Source organism: Trichosporon asahii (assembly GCF_000293215.1).
Source record: "Trichosporon asahii var. asahii CBS 2479 unplaced genomic scaffold scaffold00018, whole genome shotgun sequence".
Taxonomy (NCBI): Eukaryota; Fungi; Basidiomycota; class Tremellomycetes; order Trichosporonales; family Trichosporonaceae; genus Trichosporon; species Trichosporon asahii.
The window spans coordinates 61,297-77,726 of record NW_014040906.1 but is presented as its reverse complement, the minus strand read 5'-3'; the positions used below and the strand labels follow the sequence as shown (position 1 = coordinate 77,726).

Below are 16,430 nucleotides of genomic sequence, written 5' to 3'. Positions count from 1 at the left end.
GATAAAATTTCAGAGCTTGTGTGTACGTGGCGTGTGGGCAGAGCTGCGCGCGTGGGTGTGTGCGTGTGTGGGTGTGCGTGCGTGTGAGAGTTGAGTGAGTGAGTGAGTGTGTGCAGGATCGGGATGGGCGGGCGACATTCCTCCGGTCCAGTGGCCCAGTGCCCGCTTAGCAGCTCCGGAGAGTCGAGCGCCGCGCGGTGCGCCGTACGCGCGCGTCTTCCCCCGCCCATCGGACGACTATCATCCAACATGCTATAGCCCGATTAGCGGAGGCAGTTTTCGGGTGCCCTCCCTACAACAGCACGCGCGCCCAAGCCCCCCCCGCGTCAGCTCACACATGCACACACCTTTCTCAGCCCTCACTCAGCCAGTCACAGCCGGTCCTCAGCCTGCGTTCCAGCACTCACCCCAGGGTCTCCCCGATCTTTCTCCCATATTTACAAACGTGCAACCCATTTCTTCTTTCTTCCTCATCCCCACCCCCCCTTCCAAAACAAAAAATGGCCCCCCAGCAGATCAAGTTCAAGGTCGCCGACGAGTCCCTCGCCGCCTTCGGTCGCAAGGAGATCGAGCTCGCCGAGCACGAGATGCCCGGTCTCATGGAGATCCGTCGCATCCACGGCCCCAAGCAGCCCCTCAAGGGTGCCCGCATTGCCGGCTGTCTCCACATGTAAGTCACTACACTCTGAACAGCCGCTGACATCCAGGACCATCCAGACCGCCGTCCTCATCGAGACCCTCGTCGCTCTCGGTGCCGAGGTCACCTGGTCGTCGTGCAACATCTTCTCGACCCAGGACCACGCTGCCGCCGCCATCGCCGCCGCCGGTATCCCCGTCTTCGCCTGGAAGGGTGAGACCGAGGAGGAGTACCTCTGGTGCATCGAGCAGACCCTTACCGCCTTCCCCGACGGCAAGCCCCTCAACATGATCCTCGACGACGGTGGTGACCTCACCACCCTCGTTCACGAGAAGTTCCCCCAGTACCTCGACGGCATCTACGGTGTCTCGGAGGAGACCACCACCGGTGTCCACCACCTCTACCGTGCCGCCAAGGAGGGCAAGCTCAAGCTCGCCGCCATCAACGTCAACGACTCGGTCACCAAGTCCAAGTTTGACAACTACGTGAGTTTTCAGAAATCGTCGTGCCTGAGGGTGGATCACGTGTTTCACCCGGTTCAGGATCACGACGTGTCTGTGTGTGTGCATCGTTTTGCTGACGAAGCCAGTACGGCTGCCGCGAGTCGCTCGTCGACGGCATCAAGCGTGCTACCGACGTCATGATCGCCGGTAAGGTCGCCGTCGTCGCCGGCTTCGGTGACGTCGGTAAGGGATGCGCCGAGTCGCTCCGTTCTTACGGTGCCCGCGTCCTCGTTACCGAGATCGACCCCATCAACGCCCTCCAGGCCGTCATCAACGGCTACGAGGTTACCACCATGGAGGACGCCGCTCCCCGCGCCAACATCTTCGTCACCACCACCGGTAACCGTGACATCATCACTGGCAAGCACTTCGAGGTCATGCCCGACGACGCCATCGTCTGCAACATCGGCCACTTCGACATTGAGATCGACGTCGCCTGGATCAAGGAGAACGCCAAGGAGTGCGTCAACATCAAGCCCCAGGTCGACCGCTTCACCATGGCCAACGGCCGCCACGTCATCCTCCTCGCTGAGGGCCGTCTCGTCAACCTCGGCTGCGCCACTGGCCACCCCTCGTTTGTCATGTCCTGCTCGTTCGCCAACCAGACTCTGGCCCAGGTGGCTCTCTGGGAGGACCGCGATGGCGACAAGTACCGCCGCGGGGAGGTGTATGTTTTGCCAAAGACCTTGGACGAAGAGGTCGCTCGTAACCACCTCACGCAGCTTGGCGTTAAGCTCACCAAGTTGACCCCGGTGCAGGCTGAGTACCTGGACCTGAACCCCGAGGGACCTTACAAGCCCGAGCACTACCGCTACTAAGCTCCTGGCGTCCTTCCTGACGTCTCAGATCGATTGTAAGTTGGAAAACGGGCGAGATATGGTCGAAAAAATGCAGAAGTGTGGCTGACGTGAGCAGTCCCCAACATCATTAAACCCGTGTAGTCTCAACATTGTACATATACGCAAACGACAAAATATCCAGCATCAACTGCTTCTAGTGTTTCCACATCCCCCTGCACCTTGATATATTATGAATTCAATGGTTGCAACACGAAAAAGGACGTTGCAAGTTGTCGCGAAGATTTCTCGAATTTCCACTCACGACAGCTGCCACTGGACCTTGTGCCACTGGACCTCCACTCCGCCGTCCACCATATCTTATCGAGTGTGTGTCACACAGGTCTGATCTGCCGAATGTCGGATCGGCTGATCCAACAAAGTAGGGCGCTGACGCATCGGATCCGGTCGCCGTGCGCCCGCATCGTGACACTTCTGGCACGTTTCAAGTCCGTTCGTTGCACCGGATCTGAAACTGGACGAGATCGCTTCTTCGTCGAGATCGTGATCCACACTCACACCGCACACCCCTGCACGTCGCACTCGAAGTTTCGCAGCGGCGCAACAGTCACTCCACCGTGCCGCGACAAACATCCCGCGTATTGCAATCCGCACATATATAACAACCTGCTAACCCGGCCCGATCTCTCAGTCTCCTCAAACTTTCCCTGCCACCCCAGATTTGCGCTGTCGACACTACATCCAACCATGCCCAACAGCGACAAGACCGAGAAGGCGGATTCCCCCGAGCCCAAGCCCGTCAAGTACGACCCCGCAACCGACCCGGCAAGAACGCTCTACGAGCGACGCGTGTACCCATCCCTCGCCGAGATCGATCTCTCCTTCCTCCAAAACCAGCCTCCATTTAGCCTGGCCTTGCTGCGCGAGAATGCGCGCAAGCAGGAGGAGGAGGAAGGTATGTCCCCCTCTTATGCTCTGGAATCCGACAGACATGTCCTCAGTGCATCCTGAGCATATCCCCGGAGTGCCCAGAACGCAGCAGCTGGACTCTTCGTGCGACTGAAAGCTGACCCGTGCTCAGCCAAGGCTCACCGATGGATCGAGAACGGCATCGCCTACGTCAACCGCGAGAAGGACCGGATTGCCGGCAACGAGGTGCGGATCAAGGCGCATCTCCAGAGGCGTGTGCGGGAGTATGCCGAGGCGCTGCTGGCCGTGCTGGCCGAGGAGTCACCCAGGCCCGAGCCAGGCAAGCCCGGCAAAGCCAGGCTGAGCGACCACCAGGCCATTTGGTGGTCCGACGGCCTGCTCCAGATCTCCGCAGCCCTCTTCCGCGAGCGCGAACTGTGAGCTACTTCGTCCACGATGAAAGCTGACACAAGGTACGCCCGCTTCCCCTTGATTCCGCACGACTCCCTCGGCCCCGAGATCATCATCGACCGCGAGCCCGGCACGTCCTGGACCGACAAGCCCATCGATGACTGGGTCGATTTCGTCGATATGCAGATGTACATGGGATTCGAGGCTGTAAGTTCCCCCCATGGAGTGGAACTGACGATGTAAAGGCGGTCGAGGGGATGGTGAACAACAGCGAGATGCACGTGTGGCGGCACCCCCGCCTCGACGGGACGGAGGGTGTGGAGGAGATGGCCGACGTGATGAGCAAGGCGTGTCTGGAGAAGGCGGGGTTTCCGGAGCAGGGATCTTTGACGGAGCAGGTGTTGGGGAAACGTCGCGATAGCCCGTGGATGTGGAACCCCGATGACTGAGGCTACCGCTCGTGTGGACGCGCAGCGGGCCTGCGCGTCTGCCCTAGTTGATGTTAGCAGTTCTGTAGATTGCCAATTCTCTGCACACTTGTTCCCCTAACTCGGGCTATGTCATCCAGAACTGTGTTGTCATTCTCGTAGCGACACCTTGTCGTCTTTGCACAAATGGGGCGGTGACACGTCCCCTTCCACTCCTCCCCAGCACTTCTTGACCCATCCTCACGATCATCCAGGAGGGGTCCAACTGATGTAATGCGTCGTAGGCTAGTGGAGCCACCAGCAGTTGTATGATCGCAAAGAGGAAGGAACGACACAGGCACGACCGGCAGATAAGATTAAGATATCAGCCCGCATCTCGGAATCGAAGCTGATGCCGAGGCCGGAGCGGTCGTCGTAGCTACCTCGATCGTCGGCGGACTCCGATGCTCGGACTTCACGGCGGCACTCTCGAGGACATTGCCTCGCCCTCGATACAGAGCACTGCCGGCTCGTCGACGCCTCGCCGTGTAAGCTACATCCACCCTGACGTCAGTCCGCATCACCACTCTCTATACTTAGCACCCCGGAAGCGACCTCAGAACCTAGCTCTGCACACTCGACGACCGCCCGCTCCACCCATGTTCTGTCGTGCACATCGCTCGTTCCGGCAACCCGGTCCCATCAGAAGCACTGCGGCGAACACGGCACGTTTCCGAACACGACGCCCACCTGCCATCCCTGTCACCATTAAGGTTGCGCTATCTTGAGACACTCAATTAATTGCGGGCCAGAGTTTGCTCGGAAGCTCCACTGCACTGCCCACTTTCGGATCCGGAAGCGTGAGCATGAGCGAGAAGTGTGAAGCATGAAGCATGCCCATGGAAGCGTGGAAGCATGGAACGTGTTCTCTGCTCTCGGACTGCGGGCAGATCGGCGAATTGGCTATTCCTGGCAAACCATGGAACCCGTGTCACGCGGGGAACGTGCCGGCTGCAGCAGCGGGTGTACGGATCAAAGCTGAGGAGACCGAGATGTCATATCGATCGGTCATCTGGCCTAGAGCGTCCTGAAGTTGGCACATTGGACTTACATGCTCCTGATGCCCGAGAAAGGACTAGCGCGGGATGCACGTTGTTACGCAGTGCGTGGGGAGGAGCTGGTCGGGGAGACTGCCGACGATGGTTACTTGGGCTCGAGAAAGGTATATAAGACGGCCGGCTGCTGCTCGAGACAGACATCGACTTGCGCTGAACAAACAGTGAGTCCGCCCCGCGACCCAGCTGACCCCAGTGCTCCTCTCCGCTATCACTTCCCTCGCCCTCGCCGTCTCCGCGCTCGCCGCGGGCCCCGGCCCCTACCCCGTGAAGGAGACGCTGCACTGCCGCTCCAGCCCCAGCACGTCCGGCAAGATCGTCAAGGACTACCCGAAGGGCACCAAGATCAAGCTCTCGTGCTACTCGCGCGGCCAGTCGATTGGCGGCAACACGATCTGGGACAAGACGACCGACGGCTGCTTCGTCGCCGACTACTACGTCACGACGGGCACTACCAACCCGGTCGTTGCGGCCTGCAGCGGCGGTGGCGGCAGTGTCTCGCCCTGTCCGTCGATCAACGACGCGGGCATCGCCCTGATCAAGGAGTTCGAGGGCTTCTTCAAGAACCCGTACAAGGACCCCGTCGGGCTCTGGACGGTCGGATACGGCCACCTCTGCGCGAACGGGGGCAAGGACAGCTCCTGCTCCGGCACCGGCTTCAAGTACCCTCTCACTGAGGCGACGGCGACCGAGCTGCTCAAGAAGGACCTGCCGAGCTACACCTCCTGCTTCCCCAAGTACCTCACGAGCGGCGCCAAGCTCAACAAGAACCAGTACGCCGCACTCACGAGCTTCACGTTCAACCTCGGCTGTGGCGTGCTCAAGGACTTTGCGGGCCGCCTCAACAAGGGCGAGGACGCCAGCACGGTCTTTGCCCAGGAGTTCCCCAAGTACGTCCACGCGGGCGGAAACGTGCTCCAGGGCCTTGTTAGGCGCAGGAACGCAGAGGTCGCGCTCGCCAAGAAGGCCGGGTCCACCGAGGCCTGGCCCAAGTGTGCCAAGTAGAGTCATAACAAAGTAAAAGTGAATGAATCAGATGTTGGAACTTTGCCACGTGCTCAATGTCAGTGACTCGCCACAGCCTATGGTATCTATGCATAACACTAGTCTAGGCGTTCATGGCGGCCTCCTCGTCGGTGGGGGCGGGGGTGGCCTCGGTGCTCATGGCGGGAGTCTCGAGGCTTGCAGATGTCCTCGCCAAAGACGCGGTTGGAGAGGACGCTCTTCTCGCGCTTGTCGATGAGGAGGGACATGCTGCTCTTCGCCTTCCAGCACGGCAGGTACAGGGGCAGGTTGAGCTTGCCGCCCGCGCCCTCGCCGGCCTCGAAGAGCACGAGCATGTTGCCAAACTCGGCCGCCTCGCACGTGTCCCGGAACGCGCCCTCAAACTTGGCCACGGGCGGGTACATCTCCTCGAGGAAGGTGCGGAGCTCCTGGATGCCCGCCTTGACAATCTTGTCCTCGGGCACGTACCGCACGACGCCGAGGATGCCGTCGCTCGACACGCGCCACTTGCACTGAATGTCCGAGCGGCTCTGCGAGTCCTGCCGGATAAACGCCTTGACGCCCGCGCTGATCATGCGCAGCCGCGTGTAGTCGTTGTTGAGGATCACCGCCTTGACGAGGTCGTTGACAATGTAGATCGTGCGCAGCGGGTTGCCGTACTCGTTGCGCACGAGCAGGTTCTCGGCAGGGAAGTCGGGCGTCATCCCGAACCACTTCTTGACCGTCTCGAGCTCGGGGTGCGACGGGTCCACAAACCCGAACGGGTCCTCGCGGAACGCCAGGTCCCGCTTCGCCTTCTTGTCCTGCGGCTCCTGCGGCGCGTCGCTCTTCAGCTTCTTCGCCTCGCTCTCCTCGGCAGACGGAGACAGCTCGCGCTTGGCCGGAACGGCAACAGCCTCCTCCTCCTTCTCCTCAAACTTCGACTTGACCTCGCGCTTGACGAGCGACGAGGCGGGGACGACCGTCGGCTCGCTCGTGCCCTTCTTCTCGAGGACGCAGACAAAGAAGCCGCCCGTGTTCTGGTCGTGGGGCAGCAGACGCAGGGCGCGCTCGAGGTGCAGCTCGGCGGCGTTGGCGGGCGCCCAGCACGAGGCGGGGAGGGGGCTCTTGTTGTCGCGCTCCGAGCCCGACTCGGCGCGGTACGCCTCGTACGCCTCGTGCGACTCGTGCCACTTGATGTTCTCGTCCTTGTCGCGGGTCGCGACCTTCCATTCGTGGATGCCGGGGCGGCGCTTGAGCTCGGGGAGCTTGTCGGCGACGTCGACAATCTCAAAGTCGGGGTGCGTGTTGAGCGCGGCCGCGACGACGGCCTCGTTCTCGGACGGGTTGAACGAGCACGTCGAGTACACGAGGCGGCCGCCGGGCTTGAGCATGTTCATGGCGCGCTCGAGGATGCGCAGCTGCACCGTGTGCAGCGAGTTGCCGTCAAACGGCGCCCACTTCTTCCAGATCTCGAGGTTCTTGCGCATCGTGCCGTCCCCCGAGCACGGGACGTCGGCGAGGATGCGGTCGTACTTGATGTTGCCGGCGCCGGGGCCGAGGGAGATGTTCGGGAACTGCGTCGCGTCATTGTTGACAACAATGAGGCCCTTGGAGGGCATGCGGCCCGTCTGGTGCACGAGCATGTGCGTGCGCTTGTAGTCGGCATCGTTGGCGATCAGCATGCCCGTGCTCTCGGTGTGGTGCGGGTTGAGCGCCTCGATGATCTGCGCCGTCTTGCTGCCGGGGGCCGCGCACATGTCGAGACACACGTGGTGCGGCTCGACGTCCATGAGCAGGGGCGGGATCATGGACACGGCCTCCTGGCGGGACAGGTTGCCGACCTCGGTCTCGCCGACGAGGAAGCGCTGGAACTGCTTGAACGGCTCGCTCTTGCGCACAACACGCTTCGGCGCGGCAATCTCCCACGCGAGCTGCTCGGGGTACCACGGGATCGGCTTGGGCGGGTCGTACTTGACGCCGTCGAGCTCGACATTCTGCATCGTCGGGACGTACAGGTCCTTGATCTGGTTGTTGATAACGTCGGCGTGCGCGCGCGAACCGGTCACGCGGAACGTCGTCGGGAGCTCGACCTTGAGCGTGTCCATGAACTGGTCCCACTCGTCCTCGGGAACAATCTTCTGGGCCTGGGGTTAGCTTGGAGAGGATTGTTGAGCTACCTTGTAGTACTCCTCGAACTGCTCGTTGACCATCTTGTCGGGGGTGATGTCGTTCCAGCGGGGACCGTTGGTCCTGTTCTGCCTGGGCTCCGCATTCTTGCGGTTCTGATGTCAGCCAAGTAGGTGCGCTCTAGCCCACCTTCCAAGCGGATGCTCCCTTTCTCCTGCCCATGGTTGCTGGTTTGGTTGTTGCTGGGAGGCGTTTCTCTGGATATTTGGATCCTGGTCCGGCAACTTTTGAGTGAGTCACGTGAGCCACGCCTTTACTCCCGCCGCTCATCTCCGTGCCTGGGCGTTATCTTGCCACCGAGTGCTACGCAGGAGCGGTCCTTATAGTGGAAGTGGCCTGCTTAAGCAGTACGGATGCATAGGAGCACGTATGCGTATGCTTGTGCTGCTCAGCCTACCTCTCACAGTGAGAAGCGAAGGAAGGGTGGCGGAGTGAAGCCGCTGCGGTCGTGGGAAAGCTCTCGCGTGGTGGAGGCGGTGTAGCACCCTGGGACAGCGGTTTCGGACTGACATCGCTGCCTGTTGTTGACATCTGACATCTCACAAGCATAGACGTTGGCATGTCCGTCTTCGAGCGAATAGACGGCGTCCCACGTCTCGTCCACTTCCTCCCAGTGATCGGTTAGTCGCCCCATCGCCCTAACTGACTCCAGGCGTGCTCCTGATCATCGTCTCGACATGGCTCGCCTTCACATTCGCCGTGTCCATTAGCGAGGTGCTCCTGCACCGCAAGGACATTCCCTACTTCATCCTCCAGTGAGCTAACGGGTATGACATGTTTAGCTGACCCCAGGGTTACCGTGTTCCACGTCCTGCTCGGCTTGTCTGTCCTGTCATACATCGCCGTGGTCGCGCATCGCCCGCTGGCGCCGGATCTGTCGCTCGCACCGCCCGACGCCCGTCCTTTGCCGGGGTACGAGGAGTGGGACGAGGCGCACGAGGCGTCCCCGTCTGAGAACCCGCTACTCGAGGGGGTTCCCCCGCCTGCATCGCTGGCGCCGGTCGCTCGACCCGCGCCGATCCCAGAGCCCGATGACGACGACATACCACTGCGCCTGCTGCGTAACAGTCCAAGCCGCGATCCCGAACCCGCAGCGCCGGAAGAGACGGACGCACTCCTCGATGGATTCGACGGCCCGATCGCCATCATGGCCAAGAGCAACACGGGCGGGCCGCGGTGGTGTCGGAAATGCGATGCGTGGAAGCCCGACCGGTGCCACCACTGCCGCTCCTGCGGACAGTGTGTGCTGAAGAGTGAGCTGACGTGCGGACAAAGCTGACGACAGTGGACCACCACTGCCCGTGGGTCGCGAACTGCATCGGGTACCACAACTACAAGTACTTTGTACTGTTTGTGACGTATGCGGCCCTCCTCGCGCTCTTCGGGTGCAGCCAGGCTGCGCTTGAGGCGTATCGCTTCTTCCAGGATCCGTCGAGGTACGACGGCGGATCGTACCCCGAGAACGACATGGAGGCGCTGCAGCTCACGTTCACCCCGGTGCTGTTCCTCCTCCTCGCGATCATCGGCGGATCGCTCGCGCTCGCCCTCGGCGGTCTCGCGGGCTACCACTGGTATCTCATGATGTAAGCTGAGAATATCCCCTCGAGCTGACGCCAGGAACAACCGGACGACGCTGGAGGACATTGACCGGAGTCCGGCAACAGCCCTGCTGGACGCGGACACGCGCGCGACGCTTGAGGCTCTGGGCCCCAGAGGCAGCCGGCAACGCCTCCCCGGCGCCTGGCGGCCAGACCACATCCTGACCCGGCCAGAACGCACCCGGCTTCGCCGTGAAGCGCGCGAGATCAACGTGTACGACCTGGGCTGGGCGCGCAACGTGCGGCAGGTCATGGTCGGGGACGCCACGCTCCCTGCCGCGAGCTGGGGAGAGTGGGCGCGGGACGTCGCGCGTGCGGCGTGGCCCCTCACGCCTCCCCGGATGCAGAAGTATGCGCGGGGGCACGTGTTTGCGCACGACCGCGACGCGCTGCGCGACCTGAAGGCGCTGACGCGCGAGGTGCGGCTGGGGCTGGGAGCCGAAGCAGAACGGCGGGACAGCGACACGACGGTGAGCGCTGACAGCGACCGTGTGCCGCCGTACCGACGCTATGAGTGATGACATAGATGTATGTATTCCGAGACTGGGCGCAGCAAGGTTTGCGCGGGGTTGTACGTCAGTGGCGTGGGTGTGGGTGCGAGGCTGGCCAAGGTCAGCAAGATCTTTGTGTTTGGAGTGTGAGAGAGGTGGAAAGGGGTGGGTTGTGAGTGATTGGTCATTGGACGGGGTGCGGGTGCCTTGACATCATCATTCATCGCAGACCTCGCTAAGGGAAATGATTACCGGCGGATGGGGGAATCTGCCGTTTCTGCCCGCCCGCCGCGACTCGAGAGAGAGCCTAAGAGGGAGAGAATGCATGGCGTATGGCTGACTGCGGTGACTGCGGGCGACTCCCCCGCTGCAAAGACAGTCCGCATGCATCCATCGTTATCGTCAGACTCCTCCCCACCACCTTGTCATCTCTTCTTTTCATCTACTTCTCATCGCCGCGACACACACTCCACGCCCCCACCACGCACTCACAACGCCCAGCGCCTCCCCCTGCCTGAGCACGTCCCCGCACGCCCCCCTCCAAGGTGCGTCACCGTCTCTTTATCTTGCGATCGCTCATGCTGACATTGCTCTCCTCAACCTCGTCTGCAACGCCGCACCATGATCCTTGAACCGCCGCAGCCCTTCGAGCAGCTCATCGAGCCGTACGAGCCCTTCGAGCCCCACGACCTGCACCGGTGGCCGTCCCGCCGTCTCAAGGCCTCCCCCCGTGTCTGCAAGCTCAAGCTCATCGTGACTCCCACCATGGACAAGATGGACGCGATCCACCCGGACCCGACTCCGGCGCCCCCGCCCTCCCTCGCCGACATCCGGGAGCAGGTCGCCCGCCTCGAGTCGATGCACCGTGCGCGCGGCATGCCCCTGTCCGGCCGCATCATCCATGTGTGCCACCACCTCCCCGTCGAGATCATCAAGCTCGGCACCGCCGAGGCCTCGGACCCCACCCCGAGCCTCCTCTCCCCCATCACTCCCGAGTTCAAGCCCGAGGACACGGCGACGATCAAGAGCCGTGACTCGAAATGGAAGATCCACGCCCGGAGGGGCCACACGGCCATGATCTCGGGCATGCGCTCGCTGTCCGACACGCACCGCCAGGTCGTCGTCGGGTGGACGGGCGACATTCTCTACAAGCCCGCGAACCCCGAGGCGCCCGCCCCCGAGACGCCAACGCCGCACCCGCACCAGGAGAAGATGCTGCTCGCGGACCAGGTGGAGCTGCACCCGCTCATTAAGGACGACTCGGATGCGCACCTGATGGTCTACAACAACGAGATCACGCCGGACGAGCAGGAGGACATTGAGGGCGAGCTGCGGCGCATCGTCGAGGTCGAGGACCGCGAGGGCGAGGGCGCGCTCGCCTACGTCCCCGTCTTCCTCCCGCCCGATGTGTCCAAGGGCCACTACGAGGGCTACTGCAAGACGACGCTGTGGCCGCTGTTCCACTACCTGCTGTGGCTCGACTCGACGGCGACGGTTCCCTCGCCCGACCCCTCGTGGAGCGCCTACGTCAAGGCGAACGAGCTGTTCGCCTCGCGGGTTGCGCAGGTCTGGCGCCCCGGAGACCTCATCATCGTGCACGACTACCACCTGCTGCTCACGCCCAAGATGATCCGTGAGAAGCTCGGCCACCAGCTCGGTTCGAACGGTTCCTGGAACACGATCATCAACACGAGCCCGTCCGCCGTGGGCATGCAGCTCGAGAACTCGGCCAACTCGAACTCTAGCCGGGTCGCGGGCCTGCTCGGTAACGTCAACACGTCCCTGGGGCAGCACCTCCAGGCGTCAACCGACCCGCACGCGGCCGACCCCATGATTGCGCTCTTCATGCACACGCCGTGGCCGAGTTCGGAAATCTTCCGTTGTCTCCCGAAGCGCCGCGAGATCCTCGACGGCATGCTCGGCGCCAACCTCGTGCTGTTCCAGACCTACTCGTACTCGCGCCACTTTGTGTCGTCGTGCATCCGCGTGTGCGGGTACGAGTCGACGTCGAACGGCGTCGAGGTCAACGGGCAGACGGTCGCCGTGTCGCACTGCCCGATTGGCATCGACGTGCAGCGCGTGTCGCACGACCGCGACAGCCCCGGCGTGCTGCCCAAGAGCGAGTCGCTGCGCTCGCTCTACTACGACAAGAAGATTATCGTCGGGCGCGAGAAGCTCGACGCGCCCAAGGGCGTGTACAACAAGCTGCAGGCGTTTGAAAAATTCCTCCAGGTCTACCCCGAGTGGCGCGGTAAGGTCGTGCTGATCCAGGTGACGACGCCGGCGCTGAGCGAGTCGCCCAAGCTCGAGCGCATGGTGGCCGAGCTCGTGTCGCACATCAACGGCACGTACGGCTCGCTCGACTTTACTCCCGTGCACCACTACCACCAGGCGATCGAGCGGGACGAGTACTTTGGCCTGCTGAGTGTGGCGGACCTGGCGCTGATCACGTCTCTGCGCGACGGCATGAACACGACGTCGATGGAGTTCATCCTGTGCCAGGAGAAGACGAACAAGTCGCCCATCGTCCTGTCCGAGTTCATGGGCACGAGCGCCGCGTTTGGCGAGGCGCTCATGGTGAACCCGCACGACCTGCTCGGCGTCGCCGAAGCGATCAACCACGGCCTCAGCATGAGCCACGAGGAGAAGGAGCGGCGGCACGCGTCGCTGTACAAGTCTGTCGTGGGGCACACGTCGCACACGTGGGCCGCCACCATCGTCAAGCTGCTGCTCGAGAACGTCGGCAACGAGCACACGGCGCACGAGACGCCCGTGCTCGACGCGCTCGGCATGTTGCGCGCCTACAGGCCGGCGAAGAAGCGCCTGATGCTCTTCGACTATGACGGAACCCTCACGCCGATTGTCAAGGTGCCGTCGCAGGCGATCCCGACCGAGCGTACGCGTGCGGCCATTACCGCGCTCGCGGCGGACCCCCGCAACGTCGTCTACCTCATCAGCGGGCGCGACGGCGACTTCCTCGAGGAGCACTGGGGCATGGTGCCGAATCTGGGCATGAGCGCCGAACACGGGTGTTTCGTTAAGACGCCCGAATCGGGTGAGTGGCACAACATGACCGAGACGCTCGACATGAGCTGGATGTCCGAGGTCGAGGACATCTTCCGGTACTACACTGAGCGCACGACGGGGAGCACGATCGAGCTCAAGAAGGCGAGCATCACGTGGCACTACCGGAATGCGGACCCGGCCTTTGGCGAGTTCCAGTGCAAGCAGGCGCTGGACCTGCTCGAGTCGTCGCTCGCACCGAGGCGGCCCATCGAGGTGCTCGTCGGCAAGAAGAACCTCGAGGTCCGGCCCCTGGCCGTGAACAAGGGCGAGATAGTCAAGCGGCTCGTGTACGAGAACCCGGACGCGGAATTCGTCTTTTGTGCCGGCGACGACAAGACGGACGAGGACATGTTCCGGTCCCTGCGCACCATCTTCCCGCCCGGCGGGCCGCGCGACGGCGAGCCCGTCGTTATGAAGCCACCCGTCGGCATCACATCCACCATGGAGCCGGACGAGGCCGACCTGCTCCCCGACGTCGAGATCAAGATCCGCCCCGACAGCGTGTTCACGACGACGGTCGGGCCGCCAGCCAAGAAGACGCTCGCGAGCTGGCACGTCACGTGTCCCGACGAGGTGGTGGACGCGCTCGAGTTTCTGCTCGACGGGAGGGACATCAAGGAGCTGAGGCTGGGGGATGAGTCGAAGCTCTAAGGCGAGCGAGCGAAGCGAGCGAGCAGCGAGCGCTTGGTATGCTCGGAGCATGCGACTGGTAAAGTGACCGGACGATCCTGACGTCACGATCGCCAGCCGTTAACCGCCAAGCAGGACCGAGCAACCGAGCGAGACGATGACCGAGGAGAGTTGTATGAGGACGAGTTCATATCTTACGATAGGAAGACGAAGTGTAGATTGCCTCCAGGACTGTTTAGACAGCTATAGAGTGTGATGCAACGGACCATGGGATCGTAAAGCGTGGCATGGGTGTACAACGTAACAAGATGCGGGTGGTATATGCTACAAGAGGTCGTCTTCAAGCTCAGACTATAAGCCCTTCGCGCTAGGCTCAAAGCCGAAATCATAAATTCTTTGCTCAAAGTCGCGGAACTGGTCCATATTCTTCCACTCGACGTCCTCAATCGGGCTCGCGTCCCAGTCGACCTCTCCCGCATCCTCGTTCTGCGGCTCGGGCGGGAGCTCGGACTCGGGCGTGCCGGCCTGTCGCAGCCTTTCGACCTCTGCAGCCCAACGCGCCTTCTCGGCCTCGTACTCCTTCTGCCTCAGCGACTTGGCCGCGCGGTCCGCCTCGATCGTGGCGGGCGAGCGGGGGGCGCGGGATTCCAAGCCTATGCAGAAGGCCGAATTGGAGCCGCCGTGCACGAAGGCCTTGGCGCCTCTCTCCCTCGCCGCGCGCCGGCGCGTCCGCTCTGGCGCCGGAGCCCGTGCGGTGCCATAGTCGTCGGCGTCGGCGAGCATGTCGCAGTCGATGTCGCCCCAGCGGTCGTCCTCCTTCTTCTCCGGCTCGGTGGCTGGCATGCCCTCGCGCGTCTCTCCGTCCTTGGCGGGCCACGAGTCAAACAGGGGCATCTGCTTCTGGCGTCCCCAGGAGAAACCCCGCCCAACGCCCGAGGGCACATGCTTCAGGAGATTGTAGTGCACGAAAGCCGGCATGCCCCACGGGTCGCTCTGGACCATGCTCAGCCCACACCATCCCGTGAGCGTGTCGCCTGGCAGGCCGCCGGCCGCGATCCACCGCTCCGGGACGGCCCACCGCTTACGCAGCATAAGCATGGCGAAGCGGAACAGGTCCTTGTCCCCGTCACTGAAGCGGAACCACGTCTCGTGCCGCCGCATCATGTACGCGAGCAGGTGGAAGACATCGAGGTGCCGCGCCTTGTCGACGAGCACCTGGCCCGTCTCCACCTCCCACTCGTCCCGGCACGCGACGCCCATGACGGCCCAGAGCGGGTTCACAGCCGACGTCTTCCAGTAGTCGGGCGTGAGGTAGAAGCCCAGCCGCTTGTAACTCGGCGCGTCGAACATGTACGCGGGGTCGACGGCGGGCACGCTGTCGCTGTCGAGGTACAGGACGTGCTGGAAGGGGCTCTGGATGACGGCAAGCGCCTTCAGGTGGTACGACTTGCCCTCGGGCTTCTTCTTCTCGCCCGCTATGGGGCGGATAATCGCGTCCATCTCGGCGAGCTCGCGGCGGGGCGCGTCGTCCTCCCCCGGCGCCTCTTCGGGGAAACAGGCGATTTCGACGGGGAGAGAACAGCCAGAGGAACGCAGCATCTGCACCGCCCACTTGGTGCGGAGGAGCGTGTCCGCGTTGCCGGCGACGAAGACGATGCCCGTCCCGTTGCCCGTGTTGCGCAGCTCGGGGCCGTCAATCAGCCCCTCCATGTACGTGATGAGTTCCTCGCGCAGGGCGTGGAGCGACTCGCGCGTCGTGCTGCCCCACGTGTTCGCAAACGTCTTGACCATGTGCTCGTTCGTCTGCCGCGCAATGTTGCTGCACCGCTCCAGAGACCACTGCACAAACTGCCCCGGCTCGACGTCGTCCCCGCCCCTCCCGCCTGGCGCGGCGCGCCACACGTCCAGCCGCTCGCGAAGCGTTGCGTTGACGGGGAGCGGGTCCGAGGCAATGTCGATCGCGCGCCGCGAGGGGCCGCCGTAGAAAGGCGAGTGCACGTGTCGCCCCGTGTCGAGGGGAGCGTCAATGTCCTCGTCGGTGTAGAGCGGCGGACGGCCCTGCTTGCTGCCCGAATGCGAGTGGGGCGTGTCGCTGAGGCTCGGGAGGTCGGGGCGGCGGAACTTGACCTGCGTGTCAGCAACCATGATCGTAATTACGGGCTTATCGGCGCCAAGCACAATGGAAATTGTCTGTGTTGTCTGCGCCGCTGCGCCCCGCCGATCGGCCCGGCCTAGTCCTTGCAGACGCTGCGCAATGCGTGGAAGGGAGACTTACGCGGTCACTCCTATGCAGCAACAGCAACGCGCCGACGATCAGTGTACCGAGGAGCATGAGGCGGCGCGACCCCGTTCGGCCGGCGAAGAAGCCGCGCGCGGGGGCGCGTTCACGCTCATATCGCGGCCCCGACCCTGAGGAGGAGGCCGACTCGAGGTCATAGTCTGCGAAGAAGCGCCTGATGCTCTTCGACTATGACGGAACCCTCACGCCGATTGTCAAGGTGCCGTCGCAGGCGATCCCGACCGAGCGTACGCGTGCGGCCATTACCGCGCTCGCGGCGGACCCCCGCAACGTCGTCTACCTCATCAGCGGGCGCGACGGCGACTTCCTCGAGGAGCACTGGGGCATGGTGCCGAATCTGGGCATGAGCGCCGAACACGGGTGTTTCGTTAAGCCCCCCGTGTTCGGCGCTCA

At 63.0% G+C, this 16,430-nt stretch overlaps 7 protein-coding genes across 7 annotated transcripts; 5 read left to right on the top strand and 2 right to left on the bottom strand.

Annotated features, from left to right (window-relative positions):
- Positions 1-500: 500 nt before the first annotated feature.
- A1Q1_07965 (adenosylhomocysteinase A) lies at positions 501-1,958 on the top strand (the record flags this gene model as incomplete). The annotated part of the gene is made up of 4 exons (XM_014326151.1): positions 501-670; positions 718-751; positions 796-1,122; positions 1,227-1,958. 4 exons carry the CDS (start codon positions 501-503, stop codon positions 1,956-1,958), a joined length of 1,263 nt encoding a protein of 420 aa, XP_014181626.1.
- A 726-nt stretch (positions 1,959-2,684) lies between these two features.
- On the top strand, positions 2,685-3,287 carry A1Q1_07964 (uncharacterized protein; the record flags this gene model as incomplete). The annotated part of the gene is made up of 2 exons (XM_014326150.1): positions 2,685-2,892; positions 3,019-3,287. 2 exons carry the CDS (start codon positions 2,685-2,687, stop codon positions 3,285-3,287), a joined length of 477 nt encoding a protein of 158 aa, XP_014181625.1.
- Positions 3,288-4,784: 1,497 nt separating this feature from the next.
- A1Q1_07963 (glycoside hydrolase family 24 protein) lies at positions 4,785-5,784 on the top strand (the record flags this gene model as incomplete). Its single annotated transcript, XM_014326149.1, has 2 exons — positions 4,785-4,886; positions 4,966-5,784. 2 exons carry the CDS (start codon positions 4,785-4,787, stop codon positions 5,782-5,784), a joined length of 921 nt encoding a protein of 306 aa, XP_014181624.1.
- Positions 5,785-5,882: 98 nt separating this feature from the next.
- A1Q1_07962 (uncharacterized protein) lies at positions 5,883-8,115 on the bottom strand (the record flags this gene model as incomplete). Its single annotated transcript, XM_014326148.1, has 3 exons — positions 5,883-7,904; positions 7,944-8,039; positions 8,083-8,115. 3 exons carry the CDS (start codon positions 8,113-8,115, stop codon positions 5,883-5,885), a joined length of 2,151 nt encoding a protein of 716 aa, XP_014181623.1.
- Positions 8,116-8,512: 397 nt separating this feature from the next.
- On the top strand, positions 8,513-10,069 carry A1Q1_07961 (vacuole protein; the record flags this gene model as incomplete). The annotated part of the gene is made up of 4 exons (XM_014326147.1): positions 8,513-8,573; positions 8,736-9,129; positions 9,345-9,536; positions 9,667-10,069. 4 exons carry the CDS (start codon positions 8,513-8,515, stop codon positions 10,067-10,069), a joined length of 1,050 nt encoding a protein of 349 aa, XP_014181622.1.
- Positions 10,070-10,663: 594 nt separating this feature from the next.
- A1Q1_07960 (trehalose 6-P phosphatase) lies at positions 10,664-13,759 on the top strand (the record flags this gene model as incomplete). Its single annotated transcript, XM_014326146.1, has 1 exon — positions 10,664-13,759. One exon carries the CDS (start codon positions 10,664-10,666, stop codon positions 13,757-13,759), a length of 3,096 nt encoding a protein of 1,031 aa, XP_014181621.1.
- Positions 13,760-14,089: 330 nt separating this feature from the next.
- A1Q1_07959 (uncharacterized protein) lies at positions 14,090-15,883 on the bottom strand (the record flags this gene model as incomplete). The annotated part of the gene is made up of 1 exon (XM_014326145.1): positions 14,090-15,883. The coding sequence occupies one exon, from the start codon at positions 15,881-15,883 to the stop codon at positions 14,090-14,092; it is 1,794 nt and encodes a 597-aa protein (XP_014181620.1).
- Positions 15,884-16,430: the final 547 nt, after the last annotated feature.